General features: G+C 33.1%; 1 protein-coding gene across 2 annotated transcripts in view; it reads left to right on the top strand.

Moving 5' to 3' along the window:
- DAG1 (Dystroglycan 1 (Dystrophin-associated glycoprotein 1)) overlaps nt 1–12573 on the top strand; it is a 110747-nt gene that overhangs the window by 36779 nt on the left and 61395 nt on the right. For both annotated transcript variants that reach the window (XM_051213255.1, XM_051213254.1), the window contains exons 5-6: nt 888–974; nt 6539–6623. Coding sequence is in view for 1 of the 2 variants with exons in the window: in XM_051213254.1 (XP_051069218.1) it covers nt 888–974; nt 6539–6623 (172 nt within the window). In the remaining variant the exon portion in view is untranslated. The remainder of the gene's footprint in view (nt 1–887; nt 975–6538; nt 6624–12573) is intronic.

Below are 12573 nucleotides of genomic sequence, written 5' to 3'. Positions count from 1 at the left end.
CTTCACAAAACCCCCATCTGATAATATTCAATATTTACCATTTACATTATGAATCATACATACAATAAAAAGAATGAGAAAAATATCAATTTTATTGCATTTTATATCTATGTCAATCTAATGATCAATAAAACTAAACAACTATTGTATGATATTTCTTTAGCTTTCTAATACATCTATAGGTATCATTCACAGTGAAGTCAATATCTATTTTCTTCTAAACTTTATGTTTGGTATTTCTCATTGAACAGACGTTTAGATTATCAAACAGTCAAGCGATTCACTCTGTATTTCATAAAAATGTGTTTTAAATTAAAATCTAACTGAAACATTAGGCTCTCAAAGGTTGGTTAACTCAACAGTTAATTTAATGCTGTAAAAAAGCTTTTATAATCTATGTTATTTAGTCATATCTCAAACTAACTTACATTAAGCAAAGTCAAACCTAGTAATGTGTTGCATACCAAAGTAGGCATTGTCGGCTGAAATGTGATTAGAACTGATAATTTGACAAACGAACATTGAATATTATCTAGTCAGTAGATCAATGTAATACCATTAATCTATTTATCAATTAATTAGGCTTATTCCAAAGCGAAGAAGAGCACTTATCAACTCACTCAAATGTTGAGAACAATAAAAAAACATAAAGTACAAATTCTGTACAACCCTTGATCTACTCTTTTTTAGTTGTCGTATCCGTAATCACTCTGTCACTTGTTATTAACATTATTGATGAAACTAAGTTATCAAAAATTAATGTTTCTCCCTATTTTATAGAAATATTAACTTAAACAATATTGTAAAAGTTTGCTTCTTAACTGGAATTCTATTTTCTGGTTACACAATATTTCCTTTTCAACATTTTTATAAAAAATCTTTTCAAGGTGTATTTTGGTGTTACCAGATACCTATTTATTGGTTCAAAGAACTTAAAACTCTTTCATTTGATAAATTGGATTTGGAAGTGAAAGGTAAGTAAAAGGTATTTAGATTTTATGTATTTTATTAATTGAATAATAATTTTTTTTCTGGCTAGCGTTTTTTTAGCGAGTTAGTTTACTACGAGATGGAGTCGCTAACCCCAACCCCAATCCTTCTCCTTTGTCCGGGCTTGGGATCAGCAGTAGCCCCATAAAGGCTCCAGGCGGAGTTAACTAATTAATATTGTTACAAACAATTATTAGCGACAAAATGAGTACAATTGATTTCATACGATCCAACATAGTTTATTCATATTTGTTATTTTTATTAGACTTGATGATATCATTAGGGTGTTATGAGTTAGCATCTATTAGAACTCGTAGCAAAGTTAACTAGTTTGACCCTACTTGTATTATAATGACTGATAAGTCTAATATGATTCAGTATTATTTGCTGGTGCAAATGGATTGTACGAACACAAATAGTAAATGCCTTACTTATTTTCTATCATTTTTTATTTATTAAATGCATATAAAATCTGATACACCTGGAGACCAGGAATAAAACGCTCTAAATAAAATATATTTCAAGAGAAATCAATTAATTATATGAACAATAATGGTATGTAATAGGAGATACGGTTTAATAAACAATACAACTGTGAAAGATTTTATCTAGGTAAAGTAATATCATTCATATTTTTAGAGAATGTAAAAGGAAAACTACAGCAAGACTAACATTGACTTCTACTCTAAGCCTCATCTACCAACATCGCAAGTCACTGTGCTGCGCTGTTTTTAGGACCTCAACCAGGAGTCGTGATGGACTGAAAAATCTCAGTCCCATACAGCTACCTTTCATACTATAGTGCGAATTGATAAACTGAATACTTTTCCGCTTTTTCCATACCAATCTCAGCGTTGACAAATAAGGTAAGATGTGAAAGTCCTGAGACAAAATTCGTAGAGCAAGTTTGGTGTTGTAAAATGATGACACCAAATGAATTATCATCACTGAATGCGATTACATTGCCAAAATTAAGAATTACTGACATGGTGATGTAACTGGGTGTCAACCATCTTTTGGAGACAATGATGGTCAAACACAGATAGTTATAGAACATCTTTAACTAGGAGAACTCTGGCTTCGCTATTCTGAAGTAGAACTGTATTCAGTGACCTGACAGGCTAACATCACAAAGGTTCTATAGATGAAATAGATTACCAAAGACAGCTCTTGTCTTCATTATGTGTAGACTAATTTCACCAGGCACTCCACCATCTATACTCAAACAATTACACAGACGCTTTTCGACTGCTTCTAGCAACTTAGACTAAAGGAGCACAGGTCCCCACCAGTCTTGTTGCAATACTTTCCATTTAGATGATGAGAAGTGAATTCCATAACTACGGACATTTATTAACAAATAAATACTTATACTTTTTATAATCAATCTTATGTTTGTAAAGCAACTATTTGTCTCTTACAACTAAAAAGCTATTTAGTTTCTCAAAGGCTTGAGAATAAATGTTGACTTTATATTAGGCTGCGTAGGTAAAAGTCTTGATAGCCTATAACGTCTTCAAATAAATGACATCATCACTGAAATAGACTTAATAATTTCTTCATATTAATAGTAAAATTACTGGGAGATTTAAAAGATCTTGCTGTATTTCATGAATATTTTAACAGAAACTACCACTAATATCAGTATTTTTTTTTCTAATAAACAATACCAGAATTATATGATAGAAAGAAATCATTTTGACACTTTAGGCGGCGAGACTCTAATTTATGGACGAGGCAGTCAGAGGCGTTTTAGATATTTCAAGGTTACGGCGCCAACTTCAGTGCTTAATGCTAACGTACGATCGGTTCACAGGGAATTTTGTACAAAACGTGATAACTGAGCGGCTATAACAAATAAAACAGCGAGACTATAATTTGTGGGCGAATCAATCAGATAATAAGATAATAGATCTCGGATTTTAACGCGAAAGCCTTTCATCCATTTGGCTAAATCAATTTCTGGCATTATAGCTGATGTCAGTTAGTGATGAAAACCCCATATATAATTCCTAACTAAGGCAAATTACGGCAATTATTGCGAACTGGATAATAAACGTACCAGTAACACTGGCTGCAGCCAGGTAGTACATTATATATGGATGTTTGGAGAGCGTACAGACTCCTACGTAGGCTTGGTTATAAGCATCGTGTCGTTATCCACAAGTAGAATTTTGTGCACTCAGCAACCGGAATGCACATAAACAATATCGAAGCTATGTGATCGAGGCTGAAAGAGTTTTTGAGACTTTATCATGGCTCCAGAGGCCGACTATTTTGTAGGCGTATGGATGATTTCCTCTACTGCATGCATTACGATTTTAGAACCTCTGAACCTCTTTCTAACCTCGACAAGTTTTTAAACCACGTATAAGAAGTGCATCCACTTTATTTCCTTGGTTTTGTATAACATCGTTTTACTCTATACAGAATGTTTTCTGATTGGTCACTTAAGATTCGTTCAAAGGTCGTCCATAAATTAGAGTCTCGCCTTTTATGCTATTTTGAACCTATTATTAGTATAGGTTTTGTTTCTTATAAAAAGTATTAAGATTCTACCTTAGATTGTTAATGAATATTACTTCTTTCATATTGAGAACTCACTACATTGAAACTACAGTATTCGGAGTATTTCAATGTTTTGCAAACGTTGTGTGACATAAATATATTTAAAAGTTTACAAATAATTAATCAGAATATTTGATTCATTTATATTGATAATTGATTTTCAAATATAAAACACATCAAGATGGTTTCATAATATTTTAGTGATCCCACTATCATTAAATTAATCTCTATCAAGGAAATAATCATTAGGTATTAAATGGATATTGCAAAATCACTTTCTTATTATGAGTTTTATAACTCATGAAATACATTTCGCCTATTAAAAAAGTACTGTAATTTTTTCATTTATTTGAAATTAAACATTTAAAGATGTTTTTTTCCATAATCAGTAATCTGTTCATTATTTTTTAACATTAGGATTTATAGAAAATTCTATGTGTTTTATCAATTTGAAACCACACATCGAGTGGAAACACTTTTTGTTTATACTCAAGGTGATACTTACTTACTTACATACTTAGGCCTGATACCCCTCGTCGAAGAACATAGGCTGTCCACCAACGTTCTACATCAAACTCTGTCCTGGGCAATCCTTTTCAGTTCTTTCCAGTTTTTATTCATCCATTTCATGTGTGCTTTTAATTCCAGGCATAGTATGTTCTTTGGCCTTTCACTTTTCCACTTCCCTTCAAGATTTCAAGTTAGCGCTTACTTCGTGATGCAGTTGAGGATTTCCTCAATCTATGTCCTATCAACTTCTGTCATCTTTTCCTGATTTCCTCCTCAGCTGTAAGCTGGTTTGTCCCCTCCCACAGAACGCTGTTCCTGATGGTATCCGGCCAATGGATATTGAGTATCGTCCGTAGACAGCTGTTTATAAATACTTGTACTTTCTTGATGGTTGTTGCTGTAGTTTTCTAAGTTACAGCTCCGTACGTACATTAGAACTGTCTTGACGTTTGTATTGAAGATTCTCACTTTGGTATTAGTCAACAGTTGTATTGAGTTACATACTTTTTTCAACTGTAAGAATACTGTCCTTGCTTTGCCGATCCGCGCCCTAACGTCTGCATCCGATCCTCCTAGTTCAACGAAGATGCATCCCAGATACGTGAAAGAATTCACCTCTTCCAGAGTTTCTCCAACAAGTGTGACTCGTTTGGTGTTCTCCATGTTGTATTTGAGGATCTTGGTTTTTGTCTTGTGTTTGTGAAAGTCTACTACTGCAGAGGCTGCTGCTACACTTATTGTCTTCATCTGCGCTTGTTCGTGTGTATGGGATAGAAGAGCCAGGTCATCTGCGATGTTCAAATTGTCTAGTTGCATTCAACCTGTCTATTGTATTCTGTGCTTTCCCTCAGATGTAGAGGTCTTCGTAGTCTACCAAACCACTAGGAGAAATAGAAAGGGGAAGAGTAAGAAGCCTTGTTTGTTCCAGATCCTTACTTAAAATGCAGTTGTCAGCTGTCCTCCATGCACAACTTTACACTGTAGTTCGTCTTATGAATTCCTGATCATGTTGACTATTTTATCAGGTACACCATAATGTCGAAGGTGGTTCCATAAACTTCACCTATCTGCACTGTCAAATACTTTCGCATAATCAAGGAAGTTGATTTATAGTGACAAGTCCCATTCAATCGATTGTTCAACGATGATCTTTGTTGTCGCGATTTGATTTGACTCAACTTGATAGTTTCTTAAAATTTATTTCGAAACAATTAATTGATTTATTGTAATCACTTGACATTTAATTGCTAGCAGCACTACAATATAATTACAATGTTGTTATAACTGTAGATAATTATTATCAGAGTTACGTTTCAGTTAGTGGTTAAACATAGATGTATGTTTTTGTTTTCAGTTTATAAATGAATTCACAAGATTTAGATAGTTAACTAATGTGAAAAACTATCAACTACTGTGTAAAAGCTTGTCCACATAATACTAAGGTAGTAGAGACCACGTACAAATTCATGAATTACAAAGCCTACTTTTTCAAATCATCTGGTAAACCAGGTTTTATTTTACAGATTTATGTCAGTAAAAAATTTTTCCTGTCGTTCCAAATGTAAACATTTACTTTAAAGTTCTTGAGAGGCCGTTTTAGTGCATCACTATAGGCTAATATATTCGATCCTTGGAAAATTCTGATTACTTTATATAACTTCGTTAGATAACTGATATGATGGAAAGAAAAGTTAAGTCTCGATTGAATTACTCATCATGAGTTTTATTCAACATTACTTTCGTTTCGATTCAATGTAATGATTACTCAATGTAGCATTTGATTTGTTTTCCCTGTATGATATTTTCTTCTGTGTAATATACGATATTCTTGTATTCAGTTGACATGAACTATGCTCAATAAGTGATTTGTTATAACTGAGTATGTGATTTAATCCTAATTATTAATCAAAATGGGTGTACAATCAATATATAGGCCAGTGTATTTTAGACTATTGGGATTCATTATTATTATTATTATTATTATTATTATTATTATTATCGTCGTCGTCATAGTGTTTTGGGGCTAATAAATCTTCACTCATACCAGTCTTTGTGTTCTTACTTTCGCATCGTGGGAATCGCAGAGGTCCCTGTTCCGAGTATAAGTGATCAGCATTTTTCCGGCACAGCAATCAGCGACGACCAGATATAACAATTACGACGACCACATATAATCATAACTCATAAACCCCTACTATTTTATTACAGACTACTAGAGATGGATTTAACTATGGATAAGATTGCACAATTTAAGTAAATAATATCATTGAAAAGAGATCTTTCTTTATCTCAAACATCTAGATTACATTAAAAATTGGTTAGTTTTTAAAAAAATACCTTTCAAATATACAACTGTTATTACGAAATTGATGGTCTAATTTGTAACTTCTATGAATTCAACTTGTAAAACATGATAATTATTTGTTCTAAATAACCTATTTCATTTTTTTTCTAAAAAACTATCTCTTAGGTGATTCACCATTTTCATGGAATGTCCAAACTGGAGAAGTATGCGTAATAAGCAATTTGAAAATATCACAAATTATAACACTTTTGTAAGTTAAATAAATCTAATTTCCTGGTTAACTATATATTAGACAATTTTAATTTTCTATTAAATAAAAAGAAAAAAAAACAACTTTCATCAGAAAAAAAAGATAAAGTGGAAACAGTAACAAATTCTATTTTTGTTACTTTATAATGGTAATAATCAATAGAAATGATCAAATAATTTCGGAAATCAGAAGGGGTTTTGTGATTTTAAAAATTTCACTGATTGAAATCATGAGTCAATTGAAGCTAGACCACCATGGAAAATCTGGAAGCACAAAACCCCTTCTGATAATAATCATCTGCTAACTAGTGACTGACTTCAAGAGATACTACTGGAGTTCTAGTGAGAAGCCGTCACCAGTGGAGTTCAACCAGGTCTGTTGTGAGATATCGACTCACTGAATACAATGATGTACGGTGGCGCAACTTCGTGGATTGGTTGAAATTAGACATTAACACCGTTGGATGCCGGTCAGCTCAATGGTTTAGTTAGTTAAGCGCCTGGCACGAGATTGATAGGTCCTGCGTTCGAGTCTCGCGGGTTGCGGGATCGTGGATGCGCATTGCTGAGGAGTCCCATACTAGGACGAAACGGCCGTCCAGTGCTTCCAGGTTTTCCATGATGGTCTAGCTCCAATTTACTCATGATTTCAATCAGTAAAATTTCAGAAATCCTATGTTCAATTGAAGTAAATAGTATATTGAATAGAATATTAAAACCATCATATCAGTTGAATAAATATCCATGTTGTTTTTTTAATGTGAAGTTTATTCAACATGTTTGATAACACTTCAAATGTAACAGAAAAAATATTATCTTCAAGAGATTTTCTTTCAGATTAAGCGTTCATGAATAAGACCGAAGGTTTTGATTTTGAGTTCTGTGTTATGAATCGTGGATTTGCACTACTGAGGAGTTTTATACTAGGATTAAATGATCATCCAGCGTTTATAGGTTTTCAGTGGTGTTTTTGCTTAGTTCGATTGATGAATTCAACTATTAAAATTACTCAAATCTGCACATATTCCCATTGTGATAATCTTCTTTATCATTTAGACTACAATGACAATGAATAAATAATCATCGTTGATACTATGTCAGATAACAGCTTTACTCTTGTAATCACTTACCAGACACACAAAATTATGATCTATGGTATCTCTTAAATAAGTACATATTATTAAACTAGTTCACTGATTCTCCGTGGGAGCTAGCTCACTGGCAAAATCACATTAGAAAATCTAAAATATTTACTTTTTATATAAACATTTTTTAATAAAAATTTGAAATCGGGCTCCAAGTTTATAGATGACATTAAATGTGAAAGTTGTATTTAAGCAAATGCAAGTTATTTCAACCTTTTGTCCAGCAAACTGGTTCGAACCTCTTTGTCGGAATATGCCAAATCGAAATGATCAAATATTAATTATTTTCTTGATCGTTACCAATGGTTTCGTTTATTCAATGAATTCTAAATAACAACAATATACTGATCCACACAAACTCATTCACATTGCACATTGTAAATATATTTGTTATATCTTGTGGTAGTGTGCCCCATTAATATATAATGTAATGATACCGTCAATTAGAGAACAGTGAATTATCGGCCGGACCAATGACGCATAAACTCATACGAGCAGTCTAGAGTCGTTATCGGTCCTGCTTCCTGCCTAGCCCTGAGATATTAATCATGTATTTCAAACATACAGAGTTTATATGCAAACTAAACAGACCACATCGTGCCATAAAATAGAAAATAATATCTGTACAAGATCTAGCCACAAGTGGATGTAAATGTGAGACTTTATATCATAGACCGGGTATAAATCGTATAATAATTGTCTATGAGTGAAAATAAAGCTTTTAATAAGAGGAACATGAATATGCTTAGTTTAACTATTTAATAATTATACAACAAAAATATATGTATCATATTGATTCATAAATAGTTCTCAAAAGTTACCATTCATAATTCTCGCCAGGATAACACAATATTTTACATCTAACCACTCATTATTTTACTATCAACATTTAAATATAATTGAATAAGATTTTAACTTAGTCTTGTTTGTAAACCTTATTTATCTTTGGTAATTTTTATTTCGGTTAGTGTTATAGAAAAGCTTTAATCAGTATGCTGAGCAGCACTTTGAAACTATTTAAATTTCAACCACTTTTGTTCAAAAGTATTGTTTTACTTTCAGTATTTGTTACTCCCTTTACCTCGTACTTCCCTTGGTAAATTGATAATCTTTTCGTTTAATAACTTGTTATTTTGGATGTTTCTCTATCTGCAAGTAATTGTTTACATAGATTTTTTCTGTAAGTTTAAGTATTTTTATAAATAAATCTTACTGTCATAACCAGTTCAATGGCAAAGATGTATGAGTGGCAGATCTACTAGGATTTTGAAAGATTAGTTCTGTTAACATAATGTAAATGATTGAGATCATGAACCAATTGATGTTAGACCACCATTGAAAACCTGCAAGTACAGGACGACCGTTTCGTCTTATTGTAGGTCTCTTCAGCAGTGCGCATCCACGATTCCACTCACGGAGTTCAAACCCAGGGCTTTCGGTTTCGCGCGCGAACACTTAACCTACTGAACCACTGACCCGGCATCTAATGGTAATAATGTCTAACATCGACCAATCCACGAAATATCGTGACCATCTTCCATTGTACTGAGGTAGACACCTATCTCTAACCGACACGAATTAGCTCCACTGGTCACGGCTTCTCACCAGAACTCCGAGAATTCCCTCACGAAGCTCATAACTAGTGGACACTCCTCAGCACTGCTGAGGAGTCTCACAATAGGACGAAACGGTCAACCGGTACTTCCACGTTTTAAACGGTGGTCTAACATCAATCGGTTCATGATCTCAATCAAAAACTTAACGATCTCCACAACCTCTATATTGATAATAACGTAAATGAATATATACTAGAATGTTATAAATTTTAAGGGTTAAACACAGAAATAAAACGTATTCTGTATCTTTTATATTGTTTTCACTTAAAATAATCTTTTTTTATGAATAAACGAATAACTATGAAAACGTATTCTCATCTAAAATGTGTTCTATCCAGTGTATGAAACCAAGTTTATCCTATATAGTCAAGAAAAAGTAAAATATTACACTTTAATAAATAATAAAATTGTGAATAATGTTTATTTACTAGAAAGAAAAAGCAAACTTAAAAATGATTTCTCTCTTACTCTACTCGTCATTAGAATATTAATGTTGAAGAAGAAAAAATATATTTCGTTCATTGTTTATGTATACTGAGATGCTATGGTTACCAGTAATGTACATTAATAATAGATCATTCGTATACATGAAATATAAAGAAAATTACTAATTAAGTTATTGGTTCAATGAAAAAATTATTTCTTTACTTTTATAAATTGTTAAGAGGCAAATATTTTTTGTGATTGATTTTTACATTATTTTCTATGTGGATTGGTTGAAGTTAGACATTAACACTGTTGGATGCCGGTCAGCTCAGTGGTCTAGTTGGTTAAGTGTCTAGAGCGAGACCGATATGTCCTGGGTTCGAATCTCGCGGGGTGCGGGATCGTGGATGCGCACTGCTGAGGAGTCCCATTATTTACTTACTTACGCCTGTTACTCCTAATGGAGCATAGGCCGCGGACCGGCATTCTTCAACCCACTCTGTCCTGGGCCTTCTTTTCTATTTCCATCCAATTCTTGTTCACTTTTCTCATGTCTATCTCCATTTCCTGGCGTAATGTGTTCTTTGGTCTTCCTCCTTTCCTTTGGCCTTGAGGATTCTATGTGAGGGCTTGTTATGTGACGCAGTTGGGTGCTTTCCTCAATGTGTGTCCTATCCACTTCCATCGCTTCTTCTTGATTTCTTCCTCCGCTGTAATCTGGTTTTTTCTTTCCTACAATTGGTTGTTGCTCATAGTGTCCGTCCGAAGGATCCGGAGTCCCTCCGGGGGCCAGTGCCGGTCCCAAGACCGGATAAAGGAGGAGGGTTGGGGATGTGGTTAGAGACCACATCCCGTAGAAAACTAACTCACTAAAAAAACGCTAACCAGAGGAGTCCCATACTAGGACGAAACGGCCGTTCAGTGCTTCCAGGTTTTCTATGGTGGTCTAGCGTCAATTGATTCATGATTTCAACCAGTGATACTTTCTATGTGGTATAAAGTTCTTGTTATAGATATAATGAAAAGTGTTAACCAAAAAAGAACTATGTCAATTTTTAATGGGAAATAATAAAGATTATTCTTGTAGACGGAAATACATGTAAGATTACAAGTGTTGAAATGATTAGTATTTACAAAAAAAAACACAAACAGTTATTTAGATTTAGTGGTACATTATGATCTTTATATTTCAAAGATAAAGTTTATTGATGATTCCAGTAAAACTAATGTTCATATTCTTTTGATAAATATCCAAAAGATTAAACTATAATGTTTTATCATTTCGTTGGTTAGTAATTAAGAGTAATATTTGTATTTTTTTTCTTTAAATTGTAAGAATGTGTAAAATAATAAACATTTGTAAAGAATAAAAGTAGAAAATTAGTAGAAACTATATTTTGAGAATGTATGAACTTATATCAATATCAATTAATTTAAAGACAGTCGATACTAGAAGTCATGATTAAAAATATGATGTAATATTACTCACTTACTTACGCCTGTGACCCACAATGGAGCATAGGCAACCGCCGCGGCCCGGTAACATCTCTGACTGTAAGGCTGGGTGACAGGGGATCGAATCTGTCGGGGAGCATCAGTTCCCTCAACACTACAGGTACACCTTGCTGACGTGTGCCAAATAGATGCACGAAACATACGATGTAATATATTTAAACTTATATTACTACACTTGATATTTAGTCATATTCTAGATTTTGAAGAATCATCTAATTACTTATAGTCAACGTAAGACCTTTGAGGAATATCCAACAGTCCAAGTTGCTGAAATCTAAATCCAATACATTGATTTAGGGAATTATTGAGATGAAAAACAAATGAGGTAAAGTATTATCACAACATGATAAATATACTTAAAAATGAACAAATGAGTTCAGTAAATGACAATCAATAAATATTTAGAGATCAGAGATGAATACAACTATTTCCCTCAAGTTAATCTTGTTCAGTTCCACGTAAATTCTCCAAATAAGAAAAAAGACTACGGTAGAGATAACAAACAGTCCCCACTTATCGGGACTGGTCAAACTATCATTTAGTTTAGGAATGATACAATGTTATTTGGACGAGTGGGAATCTGGTCATGCATAACATGCTACATACACATGAACAGATTCATTGTAGCTTCCTCATCAACCGATTTGTTGTTTTTAACTGTCAGTAAACATGTAACATCTAAGTTACTGAATTAATGTTTCAACTATTCTTGTGATAAAGTACTTGCACCGTATACATATGTTCTATCCATCTAGGCCATGTTTTATTAATACAAAGTAATAAGAAGCAAACTACAGTGCAGTATATTTGTTTGCTAACGGACAGACAAACATGTTTTTGTCAGGTAACACAATTCGCCGCAATCCAAATGAGAGCTTGATGTCCTCACTAAAACTCTGTCAGCTAATAATCCACCAAGAATTATGAGACTCATAAGATGAGTAATAAAACCAGAACATTCGACTATTTAATTTTTTGTGGTAAGAACAAGCACTAACACAAACTCGTTCTGATGTTGTATTTTATATTTCAAGGAAGCGAAATAAATTCCAAACTTTCTTTCCTTATGATTCAAGAGATTTAGCAGACATTAAATTTTGTCAGCCTAAATGAATTGTATGGTGCGTGTAATTTACGTTGATGGATAAACCACCGGTGTATTCATATAAAATTTTAACTATCATAAGATTTTTAAGTCGCAAATCATTTCGGTCAATTAATTTTCAATAATGTGATTTATTTTAAACAT

Source organism: Schistosoma haematobium, chromosome 3 (genome assembly GCF_000699445.3).
Source record: "Schistosoma haematobium chromosome 3, whole genome shotgun sequence".
Lineage (NCBI taxonomy): Eukaryota > Metazoa > Platyhelminthes > Trematoda > Strigeidida > Schistosomatidae > Schistosoma > Schistosoma haematobium.
Note: the sequence above shows the minus strand (reverse complement) of the source record. Positions and strands in the feature narration are given on the sequence as shown.